Source organism: Nomascus leucogenys, chromosome 10 (genome assembly GCF_006542625.1).
Source record: "Nomascus leucogenys isolate Asia chromosome 10, Asia_NLE_v1, whole genome shotgun sequence".
Lineage (NCBI taxonomy): Eukaryota > Metazoa > Chordata > Mammalia > Primates > Hylobatidae > Nomascus > Nomascus leucogenys.
In genome coordinates, this window is record NC_044390.1 from 76,839,759 (window position 1) to 76,856,178 (window position 16,420).

General features: G+C 47.4%; 1 protein-coding gene and 1 long non-coding RNA gene across 2 annotated transcripts in view; one reads left to right on the forward strand and one right to left on the reverse strand.

The window, feature by feature from the left end:
* The window catches only part of FAM222A (family with sequence similarity 222 member A), a 57,045-nt gene that overhangs the window by 24,791 nt on the left and 15,834 nt on the right, over positions 1 to 16,420 (forward strand). The window contains exon 2 of the mRNA XM_030821351.1: positions 5,569 to 5,696. Coding sequence (XP_030677211.1) covers positions 5,615 to 5,696 — 82 coding nt within the window. The 5' untranslated portion in view covers positions 5,569 to 5,614. The remainder of the gene's footprint in view (positions 1 to 5,568; positions 5,697 to 16,420) is intronic.
* The window catches only part of LOC115836995, a 39,648-nt gene that overhangs the window by 4,348 nt on the left and 18,880 nt on the right, over positions 1 to 16,420 (reverse strand). The window contains exon 2 of the long non-coding RNA XR_004032054.1: positions 3,566 to 3,626. This is a non-coding gene — a long non-coding RNA (uncharacterized LOC115836995). The remainder of the gene's footprint in view (positions 1 to 3,565; positions 3,627 to 16,420) is intronic.

The following is a 16,420-nucleotide window of genomic DNA, read 5'->3' on the forward strand; positions in this document are numbered from 1 at the left end:
GCATCTCATTCACTTCCTGAAAGGGAATTCAGAGTCTGAACTATCTACTCTACTCCTTGCATGATGAACTGCTGGGTTTTGCCAGCTTCCTATCTTGTCCCTGCTCGAGATTCTAAGTCCATCAAAGACAAGGGCTACATCTAGAGGCCCTTTGTGTGCCCACAGGTCAGGGACTGCCCCACGCCTTGCACACAGCTGGATTAAGTTTGAAAACCAAATGGTCACATCCTCTTATGTCCAAGCTAGATGGCCCTCATACTATCAGCTGGTCCACTCCCCATAAAGGTTCATTTGGGAAACAGACTCAAGAGAGGTGCTGTGACTTCCTCCAGGTCACCCAGCCAGTGAGAACCCCAGTGCCTGGCCCCTGCCTGGCAGGTACAACCCAGAGGCCTCTGGGGCCAGCTCTGTTCTCTGAACTAGTCCTGTTGGACACCAGGAAGGGGCTGGCATGACCTTCCCCTCCAGGTCACAGCTAGGCTTTGGCCATGAATGGAGCCACAGAAGCCAGGTAGGTAGCTCTAGGGATTGGAGGTAGAGGAGGAGATAGGGGCTCAGAGGGGCGCAGCCCATGGCTTTCCCGGGGTCACAACCTCAGGGCCCTGCCGTGAAGCCAGGTGTGTCCTCCTATTCTGCCTTGGGGTCAGCCCAGCCTGGCAAGGGGCAGACTGCTGACCTGCGGACACATGAGGGAAAGTTCCAGATGCCTGCCACATCAGGAAAATGCTGGACGCAGAGAGAGGTCAGGAACATTCATTTTTAGTAGGAGGTCAGTTCTGGCTAGATGTTCCTTTCTGGCAGGACACTTTGAGTCATTTCCGTCCTCCCAGTACATGGCACAGGGCTGGCCCTCAAAAGGTGCTTGGAAAGTGTTTGCTGCCTAAATGAATGAATGGGCGGGTAAGAAGCAAGGCCTGGGCTTTACTCATCTCAGTGTTGTTCTGCCCAACGCTGGCCTCATGAGTTGCGCTCCTTGAATGCTTATGGGATGAATAAGTGGCCTCTGGGAGCCCTTCCCCTCCTCTCACCCCTTCCTTCTGTGATCCCAGCCCCTCCTACAGTAGAATCAAAATGGATTTGGGCCCTGGGGAGAAGTAGACCCTTGCTTCCATCGCTCCCTGCCCAGTTGACTGGGAGCTGAGGGCTGACGGGCCCCCAACCACGATGGAGCTGCTGTACAGTGTGGGGCTGAGGGTCTGACTGGCATTGGCATCCTTGGGCTCTGCTATCTAAAAGCTGTGTGACCTTGCACAGATTGCCTCCCCTCTCTGTGGCCATTTCCTAAGCTGTGAAATGGAGCCACAGAGGCCACGAGGATGAGGTGCATGGGCTTGGTACAGAGGGCAGTCAATACATGCTCACCACCGTTAAGAGCCCAAATTGCATGTTGCTCTTTCAGAGCTTCCCCTCCCACTGGCCCATGGGCTCCCTGATGCCCCCTGCAGCCAGACAGGCGAGGGCAAGCTGACAAAAGGCAGGCAGGGCCCAAGGCCCCAAATCCCTGTTCTTTTCATAAAAACAGACAGCCTTCTCCCATTCATTGTTCTGCTAAGGCGAGCATCACAGACTCAATTCCTCCTCGGACCTGAAAAGTTCCTTCCTTCCTTTCCCCTCCCCTGTCACATTTCCTTTATCTAAATCCTCAGCTATGAAAGGACACATCGACAGCTGGGGGCGTTATCTGGTGGAGGGGACCTTTTCCTCGGGTGTCTCCGAGATAAGGCGTCTTATCAGCCCCCATGTCAGGGAAGGTGCCAAGCATTCTAATCATTGAGGCATGCGACATTTTCCCCCTCCCTGCCCCCCCCTCCTTTTTTATTATTAAAGTCACAAAAGACCTTGAGCTTATAAACAGTCTGATTTGCAGATAGGGTTTCAAAATGAACAGTGCTCCCTGGATGGTGCTTGGCCAGGGGGGATAATGAGTCCAGGTGGGGGCTCTGAGAGGCTGGCCCCCTGCAGATGGGATGATGCCAGGCAGGGATGGGGCAAGGTGGGGTCACAGAAAGAACATGAGTGTTTTAGGCGCATGCCCCAGTCCTGTCCCTGCCTTGCTGTGTGACCTTGTTTGGGACGCTTGGCTTCTCTGGGCCTAGATCACTTTATCTGACAATAACCAATTCATTGACTTGGCCATTCGTTCAACACCTATTTAGTAAATGATTACTCTTGCCAGGCACTGGGGAGAGACAGACAAATAAGACACGGTCTCTACCCCTAAGAAACACAGTCCAGCGGAGGGAGAGAGATGTGAAAATTGGCAATTACACCTCGGTGTGATTAGAGCAGAGATGGTGGATATCTAGAGGAAGGGACGGGTGAGCCAGGGTCTGAAGACAGATCTGAGTTCAAACGGATCAGGGTCATGGTGCTGTAGGCAGGAGAACCAGCAGGGGCAGAGGTCTGGAGGTATGAGGCAGCCTGGCTGGAAGGAGGGCCAAGGGGAGCCATGAGAGAGATGAGGTGTGGGGGGCAAAGAGGGCTGGGCTCCACGCCGGGGCCAGAGAGGTTTTAAGGCCAAGGAGGGGGATTTGACCGTCTTGATTGCAGATGATGGGGATGATGCAGGAGTTGGAGGTGGTGGTCCCCTCCCCACCTCCCTCCTAGGACACCCCACCACCCCGCCACGTGCCCCAGTGGCAGGACACAGGGTTCCTGGGAGAATGGGCAGTGAGTTGGGGGAACTGGGGGTGCAGAGAGAAAAAAAGTCCCTCTTAAGAGCATCTCTCAGGCTGCCTGTAGCCCTCCAGAAGCAAGGAATGGGAGGATGCAGGCAGCTGCCCTGGCGAAGCTGAGCCAAAGCTGAGGCCTACACGTGGACACCATCACACCCTGAAAACCCCCGCACCCTGAGCTCAGTCGGGTGACCCCTCCCAGCTCCCAGAACTGCCTGGCATCCACCATAAGAGCACGCTGACAACCAGAGCGCCGCTGGGAAGGGAGCTGATGGGGTCCCAGGAGGCTCCAGAATAGGCGACCTGCCCCTCCCCCAACAATTGCAGCCCCCAGCTCACCCTTTTTCAACTGCAAAGCATGTGGGATGTATGGCCCAAGGGGCATTGGGGCACCTAGAGAAGGGCTGGACTTCTGGACCCCTGGCACCCAGTAAAAGGCTGGAGATAGGGCTGGGCATGGCCAGGACTCTGGAAGAAAGTGACCTGGGAGTACCCATAGGGATCATGGAGCCACTATTAACAGGCCAAAGAGGGTTATTAGCCCAGCCAGGGTCACACAGCGTGTGCTGGGAGGCAAGGAGGTTCCAGGCTTCCAGCCCAGGTTTCCACAGGGCACCAGCCTCTAACCTCCCTCCTTACTGGCCTGGGTGCAGCCAAGCTTAGTGGTGAGGGGGTAAGTGCACCCAGCTACGCCCTGCCTGGCAGGCCACTGCCCCCTGTGGCTTGGGTTTCCCATTTGTGGAGGGAGAGGTCTTGGACTGGCTTTCTCCGGATCTCCCTCCTTTCCCCCAACCCCTATGTCAGAGCGGCGAGAGATGGACTCTGCCCTGGAGCAGGGGCCACAGAAAGAGGCTGGGCCAGGGTGAGGGAGGTTGCCACAGGCCTCTTACCTTCCAGGTTGCACACGATTGTGAGTCCTCACAGACCACCTGAGTGTGCGTGAGAGGGTGCCTGTAAGTGCAGAGGAACATGCCATGCAGCAAACACATATGTACATAGGTGAGTGTGTACCAGGGTGTGTGTGCACACCCAGCCCTCCCTGTCCACATGCACGGCGGGTCCTCCAGGGCTGGTGTCCAAGGCTGTGGTGATAGCGGGCCCGAGTCAGGCCTGCCCCCGCCACCTGCTCACGTCCCAAGTCCCCGAGGAGAGGAGCAGCACTGCCTTCCTGCAGTCAAGGACTTTCATCCCTGCAATAAGCCCCACTTCATTCCCTTTTTAAACTGTATAATTTCTGCCTGATTGTAATGGCCTATTTTAAAATTACCAGAAATCAAAGCTGGGAAGTGGATACTGCAGCTTTTATTGCGTCTCTGTGTTAAGGCTGGCGACTGGGGAGGGGGCGGTGAGAATCACCTCCCCTCCCCTCCATCCCCCACTTTCTCTCTCTCTCTCTCTCTCTCTGGCTTTTTTTTTTTTTTTCTTGAGACAGTAATAGGAGAAAATTGGTTTTGAAACTGAATAAAAGTCCCTTTCAGAGGAAATCATCTCTTTCAGGGTACCTTTGCTGAAAGTAAAATAGGGCATAATGAAAGGTGGTTACGCGATTGTCTTTCATTTACCGAGAGGCCAGGACAGACGGGAGGCTGCAACCGTCTCCGGGAAATACAAGATTGGAATAATTGCGCTGTAACAAGGAGCTTGTTGTGAAATTAGTATCTTAAGAAAGTAGTGAAAAAAGGCTTTTCCTCATGAATACTTCATTATTAGAAGAAAGCGGCAGAATTTAGGACTCCAGACACCTGTTTAGTATTAAATAACTTCCCTTTCTTCTCCTTCAACACCCCCTCTGCTTTCTTCTTCTTTTTTAAAACCAACATGAAGATTGAGGTGACCCAGTTTGGCTGCTCAGGACTGGGGGAGGTCAGGAGGTGGTGGGGACAGAGTGCCCAGGTAGATGGACATCAGGAGTGTCCGGGGTTGAGCTCACCCTTAGACCTGCCTTCTCCTTAGCAAGAAGGAAGGGACCTCTAGGTAAGCTCCACCGCCACCCTCCCATGGGGGCCTCACAGGCAGGCCCACTCTGACCCTGCCAGTCAGGGGCTTTGGGCTCTCAGGAATGTGCCTGGGCCTCCTGAAACGTTCTCTGCAGGAGAGCGGGTTTGGGGAAGCTGAAGGCAAGTGTCTGTGTGAATGTCAGGCTCTGGCTGTTGGGGAAGGTACCACACGGGCCTGTGTGCAGCCACATCTGAGCTGCTGCCCTGCAGGGCATAGGCCTCTGCCCTTCCCATTCAGGGTAAGGAGCTCAGGCAGCGACAGGGATCTCGGGTCAGGGCAGACTTGATGGCCCATTGAGGCTGGGCTCAGGGCGCAGCATAGATCAAGGTTCAAGAGCCCCTCGTTCTCCCAGGGACACCATCCTGACATCTCCCCTCCAGGGGGGCTGTGAGGATACCCTGGGCAGGAGACAAACCAGTACTTCAGTAACCTGGGACACCCATGTACCCACTGGCATTTCTTGAGCACCCTTCTTTGTAGATGCCCAAGATGACCAGGTGGGGTCTTCAGGCTGACTTGCTTTCAGGGGGCCACCACCAGCCAGAAGGACAGCCTGCTGTGGGGCACGGAGGGAGTGAGGATCTCACCCAGTTGGGAGCATCAGGGCAGGCCCCAGAGCAGGTGACCCAGATGCCAGGCAGGGCCGGGGCATGTCTGATCCATCAGTCCGGCCCCCACTCAAGAGCCCTGGATTCTGTCCCTTCCTGTGAGGCCACAGATGGGCCTCCTGATGCCTCAGGCCTTGGTCCCCTCATTGGTCGAATAAGGGAAATGGGTGTCTGCTTTGAGAGTCTCTGAGGTTCTTCGGGGTTGCAGGGAGACTCCCGGGGGGAATGGTGGGGGGCGAGCACGGAGCAGCCCCCAAGTGACAGAGCACCCCATCTTCCTCCTGCAGGGACCCTGCCGCAGAGCGCGCCCCACTGGGGACCCCCAGCTCAGCCATGCTGGCCTGTCTGCAGAGGACCCAGAACCCCCCGGGCCAACACCTGGCCTGCCCGAGCAAGAGTCTGGAGCTGCGCAAGTGTGAGTAGGACGCCTTCCCAGCCTTTGCAGGGCAGGTCGTGGGCAGAGAACGCCATTCACCCCCCAGGATGTCCACCCACCATGGCCCTGTCGGAAAGTCTCTATGCTCTCTTAGGCCCCCAGGCCTTGGCCCCGGTTGTGCTTCCTTCCTGGTCTCCCCCCGCAAAATGACACCCACTCCTTTGTCTGGCCGGCTCCTGTGGAGCAAGACTCTCAACTCTGGCTTGACCTCCTTCCCAGCAGCCTCTTCTGACCACCACCATCACCATGCCCCAACCCCGCCTCTGCAACTTCACCACCATTATCTCGCCATGTCTGTCTCCCTTACCACCATTAAAGTAGGATGACATGGAAGCAAAAAATAGACAGAGTGGGGTCCCCCCTTGAGGCCCATGAGCTGTGTGGTCTTGGGTGTTTCCTTCCCTCTCTGGCCTTGCTTTTTCACCGGGAGCTAGACCTGGTGACCAGGGGTCTGTTCTCACTATCTAGGACCAGGATCCCAAATGCTCTGATTTGGTTATTTTTAGCTATCAATCATAATTTCTTTTTTAATGAAGTACTTAGAAATGGAGATTTGCATTAAAATATGGATTTCTAGTATCTCTTGAAAAAAACAAAAACAGAGGCTCTGGTAACATAGGCCTGTGTGCCTGTACTGCAGCTACGGTTAGAGCTGAATGACTGCCTCTTTTAAAGGGATGTCTGTCTCCAGGTCACCGCAGTCCCCACCCCTCCCTATTGCTTCTGTCCTATAGCCCAGGATCCGTTGCCGTTTAGCACGATGCTTACAATGGGAAAATATTTTTTTTCTTTTAAATATTTATCTTTAGACAAGGGAACATATTCATGTTATCTAACACTTGGAGGAAGGAAGGGGTATATAGAGAAAAGCCTCCCTCTGGGCCAGCCACCCACTTCCCTCGGAGAGGGAGTACATGTCGTCAGCTTCCTGGGTGTCCTTCCAGATGTTTTATGTGCGTCCCAGCAAATATGTGTGGACACGCATATTTTACACACTATCCTGCACCTCACTGTTTCCCTTTGTAATCTATTCTGTATGTCAGCTTCTAAAGAGCTTCCTCATTCTTTCGCCACGTAGTTTTCTCTAGCAGGGGTGGCCCATAATTTATTTGGCCAGTCCTCTATTTAGACTGTAACTGACCTGTTGCCATTACAAGCAGTGCAGCAGTAAACCCTGGATGTGTCACAAGGATGTGGATAAAACTGCAGGGTACATTTCTGGAAGTGGAAATACCGGGTCAAACGGATGTGTGTTTGGCATTTTGATACCTGTGGTCTGATGGACATCTTTAGATGGTGTATCTGTGGACACCTCACATTGTGGTGTGACAGAGTCTGTTCCCCACCCCTCACCATCACAGCATCATCTCACACTTTTAGGTTTTGCCCACCTGGGCAGGGACAGTAGGATCACAATGTGGGTTTTGTTTTGTTTTGTTTAGGGATACAAGGTCTAGCTATGTTGCCCAGGCTAGTCTCAAACTCCTGGCCTCATGCCATCCTCCTGCCTCTGCTTCCTGATCAGCTGGGATTACAGGTGTGAGCCACTGCACCTGGCTACAGTGTAGTTTTAACTTAGTTTTATATGAATGAGGTTGAGTATCTTTTCATGTTGGTGCCATTTGTTTTTCCTTTGACTAATCTACTTATCTCCTTGGCTCCTTTTTTTTTTTTTTTTAAATTGGGTGGTGGTTTTTGTTCTTACTGATTTGTAGGAACTATTTGTATATGATGGAATCAGACCTCTGTCTGTGCTATGAATTGAAGATGTTTTCCCCAGGTTGGTTTTTGTTTTTGATTCTGCCATGGAGGAATTTTGTTTGGAAAGTGAGACTTATCAGTATTTCCTTTTATGGTATTTGGATTTTGTATCATACTTGGAAAGTCCTTCCTCAGGCTGAGATTATTATTAATTCCCCCAGGTTTCCTATAGATCTTTGATGGTTTTTAAGAAATGTATGAGGCCGGGCACAGTGGCTCATGCCTGTAATCCTATCACTTTGGGAGGCCAAGGCAGGTGGATCACCTGAGGTCAGGAATTTGAGACCAGCCTGGCCAACATAGTAGAACCCCAACTCTACTAAAAATACAAAAATTAGCCAGGCATGGTGGCACATGCCTATAATCCTAGCTGCTCAGGAGGCTAAGGCAGGAGAATCGCTTGAACCCAGGAGGCAGAGGTTGCAGTAAGCCAAGATAGCACCACTGCACTCCAGCCTGGGCGACAGAGTGAGACTCAGTCTCAAAAAAAAAAAAACAAACAAACAAAAAAAAATGTATGATCTCTATATGACTTATAGTTTATTGGGTACAAAGTGTGAGATATGGATCCAAATACATTCAAGTATCAGTGCAGTGCTGTTTTAATTATTATGTTGTTTAAAAATTTTAGCCTTATTTAAATATAATTCATATACCATTCACCAATTTGGAGTGTACAATTCAATGATTTTTAGTATAAAATTTATAGAATTATGCAGCCATCACCACAGTCAACTTTAGAACATTTTCATCACCTCGAGAAGAAAACCGACACCCATCAGCAGTCACCTCATCTCTCCCCACCAACCTCCTCCCCTTTCTCTACAATTTTCCTATTCTGGACTAGTGACTGGCTTCTTTCACTTAGAATAACATAAGTTCATCTGTGTTGCAGCATGTGTATATCCAGGTTGAGTAGCCCTTATCAGAAATGCTTGAGACCAAAGTGTTTTGAATTTTGGAAAATCTCATTATACCAGTTGAGCATCCCAAATCACAAAATCTGAAATGCTCCAATGAGCATTTCCTTTGAATGCCATGTCAGCACTCAAACAGTTGCAGATTTGGGAATACTTTGGATTTTAGATTTGTGGTGCTCAATTTGTAATACTTTTTCTTTTTTTGAGACAGTCTCACTCTGTTTCCCAGGCTGGAGTGCAGTGGCACGATCTTGGCTCATTGCAGCCTCTGCCTCCCAGGTTCAAGTGATTCTCCTGCCTCAGCCACCTGAATAGCTGGGATTATAGGCACGCACTACCACACCCAGCTAATTTTTATATTTTTTAGTGGAGACGGGGTTTCACCATGTTGGCCAGGCTGGCCTTAAACTCCTGACCTCAGGTGATTCACCCGCCTTAGCCTCCCAAAGTGGTAGGATTACAGTCATGAGCCACCGTGCCCAGCCCTGTAGTACACTTTAGTATTTGGTAGAGGTTGTTGCTTCTTGTTCTCCCCCTCTACCCAAATTTCCTTGGATCTTTTATTATTTTGTCTGAACTATAGAATCAATTTATCTAGGTCAAAACAAGAATCCTATTTGTGCTTCTACCGGGATTGCATTACATTTACAGATGAATTTAGGAAGAAATGACACTTTTATGACGCTGCCTTTCGCACCAAAACATGATACAGTTCTCTTTCATGTCTCTCAGGAATGTTCTAACATTTGCCTGGTTGAAGTCTTCCACATTGTTTGGTTAAGTTTATTTCTGGATAGTTTAGCTTTTTTAGCTAGTCTTTTCTTCCACAAAGGAAGGTCGCTTCTTGAAGGCTGTTAACTTCTGCCACCTTACTGAATTCTTTTATTGTCCCTAACAGTTTTTCAATTTAGGCACTTGGGTTTTCCAGTTATACTATCATATGATTTACAAATGATAAATTTACTCCCAATTTTGTTTTATACCTTAATTTCTTTATTTAATAGTGGCTACTATTTCTGGAAAATGAAACAATAACAGTGGTGATAATAGACATTATTGCTTTGTAGCTTCTAGATTTCCCCATTAAGCAAATGCTGGCTTTGGGGCAGATAGTTTATCAGGTTAAATAAGTATCCATCTATTCCTGTTTTGTTGAGGATTTTAAAAATCAAGAATGGAAGCTGAACTTTGCCAAAAGACTTTTCAGTGTTTATGATCACATTTTTTCCCATCAGTGAATTAATATGAATAATAGATTTCTTAATATTGAACTATCCTTGCATTCCAGATTAAACCCCAGTTGGTCATGGTAAATATTTCTTTATAATATACTGCTGGATTGAATTTGTTATTTAGGATTTTTGCCTCAGTCTCGTCAAAGAGATTGTTCTTTGCTTTTCTTTCTTTTTTTTTTGGAAAAATTTTTGTTGGGTTTTGCTATGTTACACTGACATCATGAAGAAAATAGAGGCTTTCCTTCTTTCTCTTTGAACAGTTTAAATAGACATGGAATTATCTGTTCTTAAAAGTTTGGTTGATCCTCCATGAAACTGTTTGTGCTAGTGCAGTTATTTGGGGTGAGTGGGTAGCTCTTTGATAATACTATTTCTTCTCTAATAATTAGTTTGATTGTTCTACTTTTTTTGAATGACTTTGGTAAATTATGTTTCTCTAGAAAAGTATCCATTTTAACCAGGTCTTCAGATTGATTTGCATTAGTTTGAGCTAAATAATTTTTACAACTCTTAAGTGGTGAATTCACCCTTCTTTTTTTTTTTTTGAGACAGAGTCTTGCTCTGTTGCCCAGGCTGGAGTGCAGTGGCGCGTTCTCGGCTCACTGCAACCTCCGCCTCCCGGGTTCAAGCAATTCTTCTGCCTCAGCCTCCCGAGTAGCTGGGACTATAGGCGTGTGCCACCATGCCTGGCTAATTTTTGTATTTTTAGTAGACACGGGGTTTCACCATATTGGCCAGGCTGGTCTCGAACTCCTGACCTCGTGATCCGCCTGCCTCGGCCTCCCAAAGTGCTGGAATTACAGGCGTGAGCTACCGCGCCCAGCCCCTTATTTCTTATAATGTATATTTTGTGCTCTTTTTCCTGTTTTTCTTCATTAGGTTAGTTAGCTAATGATACTGTCTATCCCCTTTCCCCGAAGATTCATCTTTAGGATTTATTTATTAGTAATTATTCTTTTCTGGTTTCTTACTCATTAATTTATGCTTTTATCTTTATTAAAACCTTCCTTCTGTTTTTAGTTTTTTTCCCTTAGAGAGTTACATTTTTACATTAATCTTTTTTAAAAAAGGAGAAATTCAGGCCACAAAGTCTGAGCACTTCTGAGCTATATGTAGTATTTTCATTATTATTATTTTCTAGATATTTTAAATTTTAACCTAAGACTCATTTGAGTCCCACGCATCCACACAAATAGTAGGTGTTTTGTGTGTGTGTGTTTGTTTGTTGTTTGTTTTGAGATGGAGTTTCACTCTTGTTGCCCAGGCTGGAGTGCAATGGTGCGATCTCGGCTCACCATAACCTCCACCTCCTGGGTTCAAGTGATTCTTCTGCCTCAGCCTCCTGAGTAGCTGGGATTACAGGCATGCACCACCATGCCCGGCTAATTTTGTATTTTTAGTAGAGACAGGGTTTCTCCATGTTGGTCAGGCTGGTCTCAAACTCCTGGCCTCAGGTGATTTGCCCACCTCAGCCTCCCAAAGTACTGGGATTACGGGCATGAGCCACCATGCCCAGCCTTGTGTTTTACTTCTAGGGTGGTGGTAGTGTTTTTTATGATCAGAGAATCTTGTCTACTATTTCTACTTTTTAGGAGTTTTTTGAAGCTTTCTTTGTGAAATAACCTATGGTAATTGTTGTGAGCTTTGTGGATTTTTTTATGGGGACTTAAAAAGGTGTTCACTTTGTTTTCAAGATTCAGTTTGGTGTATGCCAATTTTATCTCCCATTAATTAGGCTATTAGGTTTTCTATATCCTTACTTACCTGTCATGGATAGAGAAAGGAACTAGACACCTACTGCTAACATGTTCCTATGTCTTCGTCTTCTTGTATGTAGCACCTGTATCTTTGGCTTTTGAATGGCGATGCAATGTTATTTAATGCATAGATATTAATAATCTTAAATCTTCATAGTGAATTATATCCTAAGAGATAAAATGGAATCCAGGCCAAAAAGTCCAGGATTCAATTTTATCTATTAAAATGGTAATCTCTGCCTTTTAAATTCACATTTTTCTTAAAACTTTTGCCAATCTTTGTATTTCAACCGTTGTTAATTACTTTGTTTAGATGTGACTCATATACTATAGAGTTGGATTAAGCTTTGTGATCCAGTCTGAATGCCCTTTTTTTCTTTTAATAGAGTTTAGTCCATTTACATTTATTGATATGACACATGTCTGGTCTTAGCTCAGTCATTTGTGCTTTATTTAAGTTGTCCCAAAAAGTCTTTCACTGTGTGATTTGTGTTCTCTGCTTTGTTTTGTGTACCTACGGATCATAAGGAAGGTTGGTGGCCTTGTTCTAGTGGTATAACTATTCCTTAATTCTCTATTTCTTTAGAATAGTATCTGTTATTTTCCCTAAGAGGAATAAAATGATGAAATTGGTAGATTTTCTTTTTCTCTCCACAACATTTTCTTAGAGTTCACTTCATATTTTCAAACCTCTATTGTCTAACATCAGTTTTAATGATATCTTTTGATTCCAGCTATTAAAGATGAGGATATCAGGCTTGGCACAGTGGCTCACGCCTGCAATCCCAGCACTTTGGGAGGCCAAGGTGGGAGGATCGCTTGAAGCCAGGAGTTTGACATAAAGACTAGGATATCAGTCTACTTATAATCCTGTCCCCTTCTTTCCTCCTTCCTTTCTCATTTGTTATTAGCGATGCTATTACTGTATCCTCAGGGCTTATAATACAGCATCTGGTATGTCACCACAATCCTCACATTTGTTTCTTTAATAAGAATAGTGCTTACTACCAAATCTTTTGCCTTGGTTCACCCATTGTCTGAAGTTGGTCCTCCAGTATATTCCTTAAGAAGGCCTCATGTGAACAATACTCCTGGAGTTTCTGCACATTCAGAATGGTCTCTCTATTGCCTTTCTACTTGAGTGGGTTTAAAAAAAAACAAGTTCCTGGTTCACTTTGTTTGCTTGAGGATTTTGTAGGTTTTGTTCTACTGTCTTCTAAATATTTCATGTTGCCATGGAGAAGCTGAGGACTGATTTTCCCCCATCTCTTTGATTTCGATCTTTCCATATCTTTCATGTCCAGTTACTTGACAAGGATGTGTCTTGGAGTTGACCATAGAGAGTCTATTTTCCCTGGAACACAGTATTGTGGCCTTTCAGCCTGCAGATCTGAGGCTTGTATTTTAGTTTCCTTCCTTGGGGACTCCAGTTAAGCACATATTGGCTCTCTTTCACCTATCTTCCCTATGTACCTTTTTCTGATTAGACCTTTCTGACTCATTTTATGTTGCTCACTTTTTTCCTTATGTTTTCTGCACCTTTTTTTTTTTCTCCTGTGCTCATTCTATTTCCCCCTTTACTTGGGCAGTATGCTTTTTTTTTTCATCTGCTCTTGTATATCTTCTTTGTGTTTTTGCTTTATAGAAACAACTGCTTACTAAATTTTTTCCTTCTTGATGAAATACTTGTCTATGATCTTCATCTCTTCTGTGACTATATCCTTCTGATGGGAGGTGTTTCTGGCCAACCATGAATTTACTTACGCTTTGCCTTGCTTTCATTTTTTAGTATATTTTTTATTAGGTCCTATGCTGGTTCAATTTAGATTATTTTTATTAGGTCCTATGCTGGTTCAATTTAGATTACGTAGGAGGAAATGAGTTTTTCCCAGTCCATTTGCAGGAGTTTCAGGTTGGGGAAAAGCCAGGGCCATGTCCTGAGCTAACTAAAAATGTCCATACAACCCAGAGTTTCCTATGTGTGCTTATTTATCCTCTTTTTCCTCAGACCCAGGTTCCTGAAAATATGGTTTGTAGCCCCACCTATCTTTCTCTTCTAAACCAAGTAGGTCTAAGGGAAGAGCCTGTCACCAGCTGACAAACCCCTACTTTCACTGCTTCAAATATGGGGTTTAGATTTTGTACTCAGGGTGTGCCCCTCACTTTTGGAAAGTGTTCGCTGCTGACTTTGAAATCTGCAGGTGTGGCCCTTTTTTCTGCTTCTTAGCCCTACTTGATCTCTGCTACTATTGGCAGCCTGTTCTTTTTTGTTTAGGGGTTTAGCAGCTACACTGTATTCCACTGCAGGAATAAAAAAAAAAAATAGTAACAGTTAACCAGCCCTTCCCTGATGGACATTTAGGTTGTTTCTAGTCTCTCACTATTCTAAACATTCCTGTAATGAACATCTTTGTATATGTGCATCTGTGCAAAAAAAAATTCCAGGCTGGACTGTCTCAAAGGGTCTGTGCCTTTTAACCTTTGATTGCTACTGTCCAGCTGTCAAGACTCCCTGCCCTCTGCTACCAGATGGCTAGAGGAGGGGCTGGGCCTGATGACCTGGGCTGGCCTTTCCTTCCTGCTCCAAGGCCGGAACAGGAGAGTGTGGATGGTCACCAAGGACATCCTGCTTCCCCCGCCCGTTCAGATCCTTTGACATCTCTTCACTTATTGGAAAAGACAGTGACTCTGCCTGTAATTGAAGAGCACGGGAAACAGGAAGGCAGGAAGAGAGATAAGCAGCTAATTGAATTGGGTGCCCTGCTGCTGCCAGTCAGTGCCTGGACGCTAAGCCAAGGAGGCTCCTGCCCTTTCCTCCTAGGCATGGTTCTTGGGTGATAGGGCCCGGATCTCTTCTCTTGTCCCTGTTGCCCCTGGGCAGAACCAGGACAGGAAGGGCTTTGTGACCAGACCTGGGGCCATGCTGTGTTTTCAACCAAGGGAGAAAGGTCTCGACCAGGCTGTGGGCAACATGACCTTGAATGAGTGGTTCAGCCTCTCAAGGCTTCTGTTCTCCTCCCTCTGTAAAACAAGGGCTCAGATGAGGTGGACCTAAGAAGCCACCCAGCTCTGGCCTTCTGTGATGATAACATCAAAAGCTTGGTTGAGGGGGATGAGGTGGTCCAGTCTGAAACCCCTGTCTCCCTTTTCCTGTAAAACAGGGATCAGAGTAGCTTGTGATAAGGTCTGGCTGTATGCTGAGAAATGGCCAGGGAACCAGAAAGAGCCACAGTTCACTTCTCTGGGATCCAAGGTCAGATGGGCCAGAGGAGGTGGGTTGCAATGAGCTGTGGGTCCAGGAGCTGGGGTGGCAGGCTGTCGTGGCCTATCCTAGGTGACTGGAAAAGTAACCTGCAGAAAAACAAAGGAACCTGCCTACCCCTGGGCCAGCAGCCTATGGATCTCAACTGCTCAGGGCCTTCCCCACTAATTAATAAATATTTGACTTTCCCATTATGGAGTTAATATGCAAACTTTGAGTCACACGCTGCTGAAAATATAGGCTGTGCAGAAGCCCCAGAGAGGCACCATGGGGGCCGGTGGCGAGGTGGGGGTACTCAGGGACTGGGCCTCATCCCTGTCTAAGTTAAGGGTCCAAGGAGGGTGGAGCCAAGGCAGCTGACCCGGGAGGCAGACATGAGCACCCACCCTCCTCAGCTGGACCTTGGGTAAGTGATGTGGCCTCTCTGTGCCCCAGGATGCTCTTCTGTGGCTGAGGATAGCGTGCCCACCCTGCCCCATCCCCATGAACCCCTAGGGCACAGCCTTTGGGACTGTCTAGGGGTCAAATACAGGCTGTGCCCTGATGGGGGTGTGTATGTATGGTCTTGGACAAGTTAGTGAGTGTGCCTTGGTTTCCTCTGCTGTGACATGGAGATAGGAATGGAAGGAGAGGACCCCGCAGGGCCTAGCAGCTGACCCAGATACCTCACCTGCCCCATCCCTGGAGCGGGAGCCTCTCCCACAATATCCATACCCACAAGGGGGCAAGAAACTCCGCCACCCATATTGCTCATGATAGATGAGAAGCTTTGAAGGGCTTGTCGTCCAAGAGGATCAGGGAGCAGCTCTTCCCCAGTTCCCACCCCCACCCTACAGACCCTCAGGACACCCACAGGCTGGAGCTACTGCCTAAGTGAACTGCTGCCCACCAGCATTCCTGCAGGTGCCACTGCTTCTACTGATGCTAATAAAAGACGGAAGAAACAAAGCAATTTAAAATTCCAATGAAATTAAAAATAAATCTAGGACCTCACAGCAGATTCAGTTGCGTAGCTGTTGCTGAGTGCAGCCTGAGGGATGGAAGGAAGGTCTGGGGCCGCCCCTGCCGCGGGTACCAAGCCTGCAAGAGGACAGAGGCTCAGAGATGAAGGGCCAGGAGCAGGCCAGATAGATCTCATCCCTGTTTAGGATTTAACAACTAAAAATAAGCTCTGAGCCAACGAGGAAGGAAGTCAGCCTCTTTCATTTACCAGAGTCCAACCATGATCCGCTACAAACAAACCTGAGGCTTGATAAAATCAGAGGGAGACAAAGATCCGAATCACTGCTTGTCCACACACTGCAGAGAGGCTGTGGCCAGCACAGGTAAGCTAGGACAAGTAAATTAAAAGGTAGTATAAGGATTAGAAAGGAGTAAAATTATCTGCATAGAAAAACCCAAGAGCCCAGCTGCAGTAGTCCCAGCTACTCAGGAGGAGTCCAAGAGATCAGCCTGGCCAACATATTGAGACCCTGTCTCTAAAAAAAGAAAACCCAAGAGAATAAGACTTTAGCAACATAAGATCAACATACAAATGCAACCGTACTCCTTGACAGCAGAGGTTGGCAAACATTTTCTGCAAAGAGCAGATATTTTCAGCTTTGCAGGCCATACAGTTTCTTTTGTAATTTATTAACACTCCAGTTCTTGCAGGAATACAGCCACAGACATACATAAATGAATGGGTGTAGCTGTGTTCCAATAAGACTTCATTTACAAAAGCAGGCAGCAGGCCAGATTTGGCCCACAGGCAGTAGTTTGGGACTCT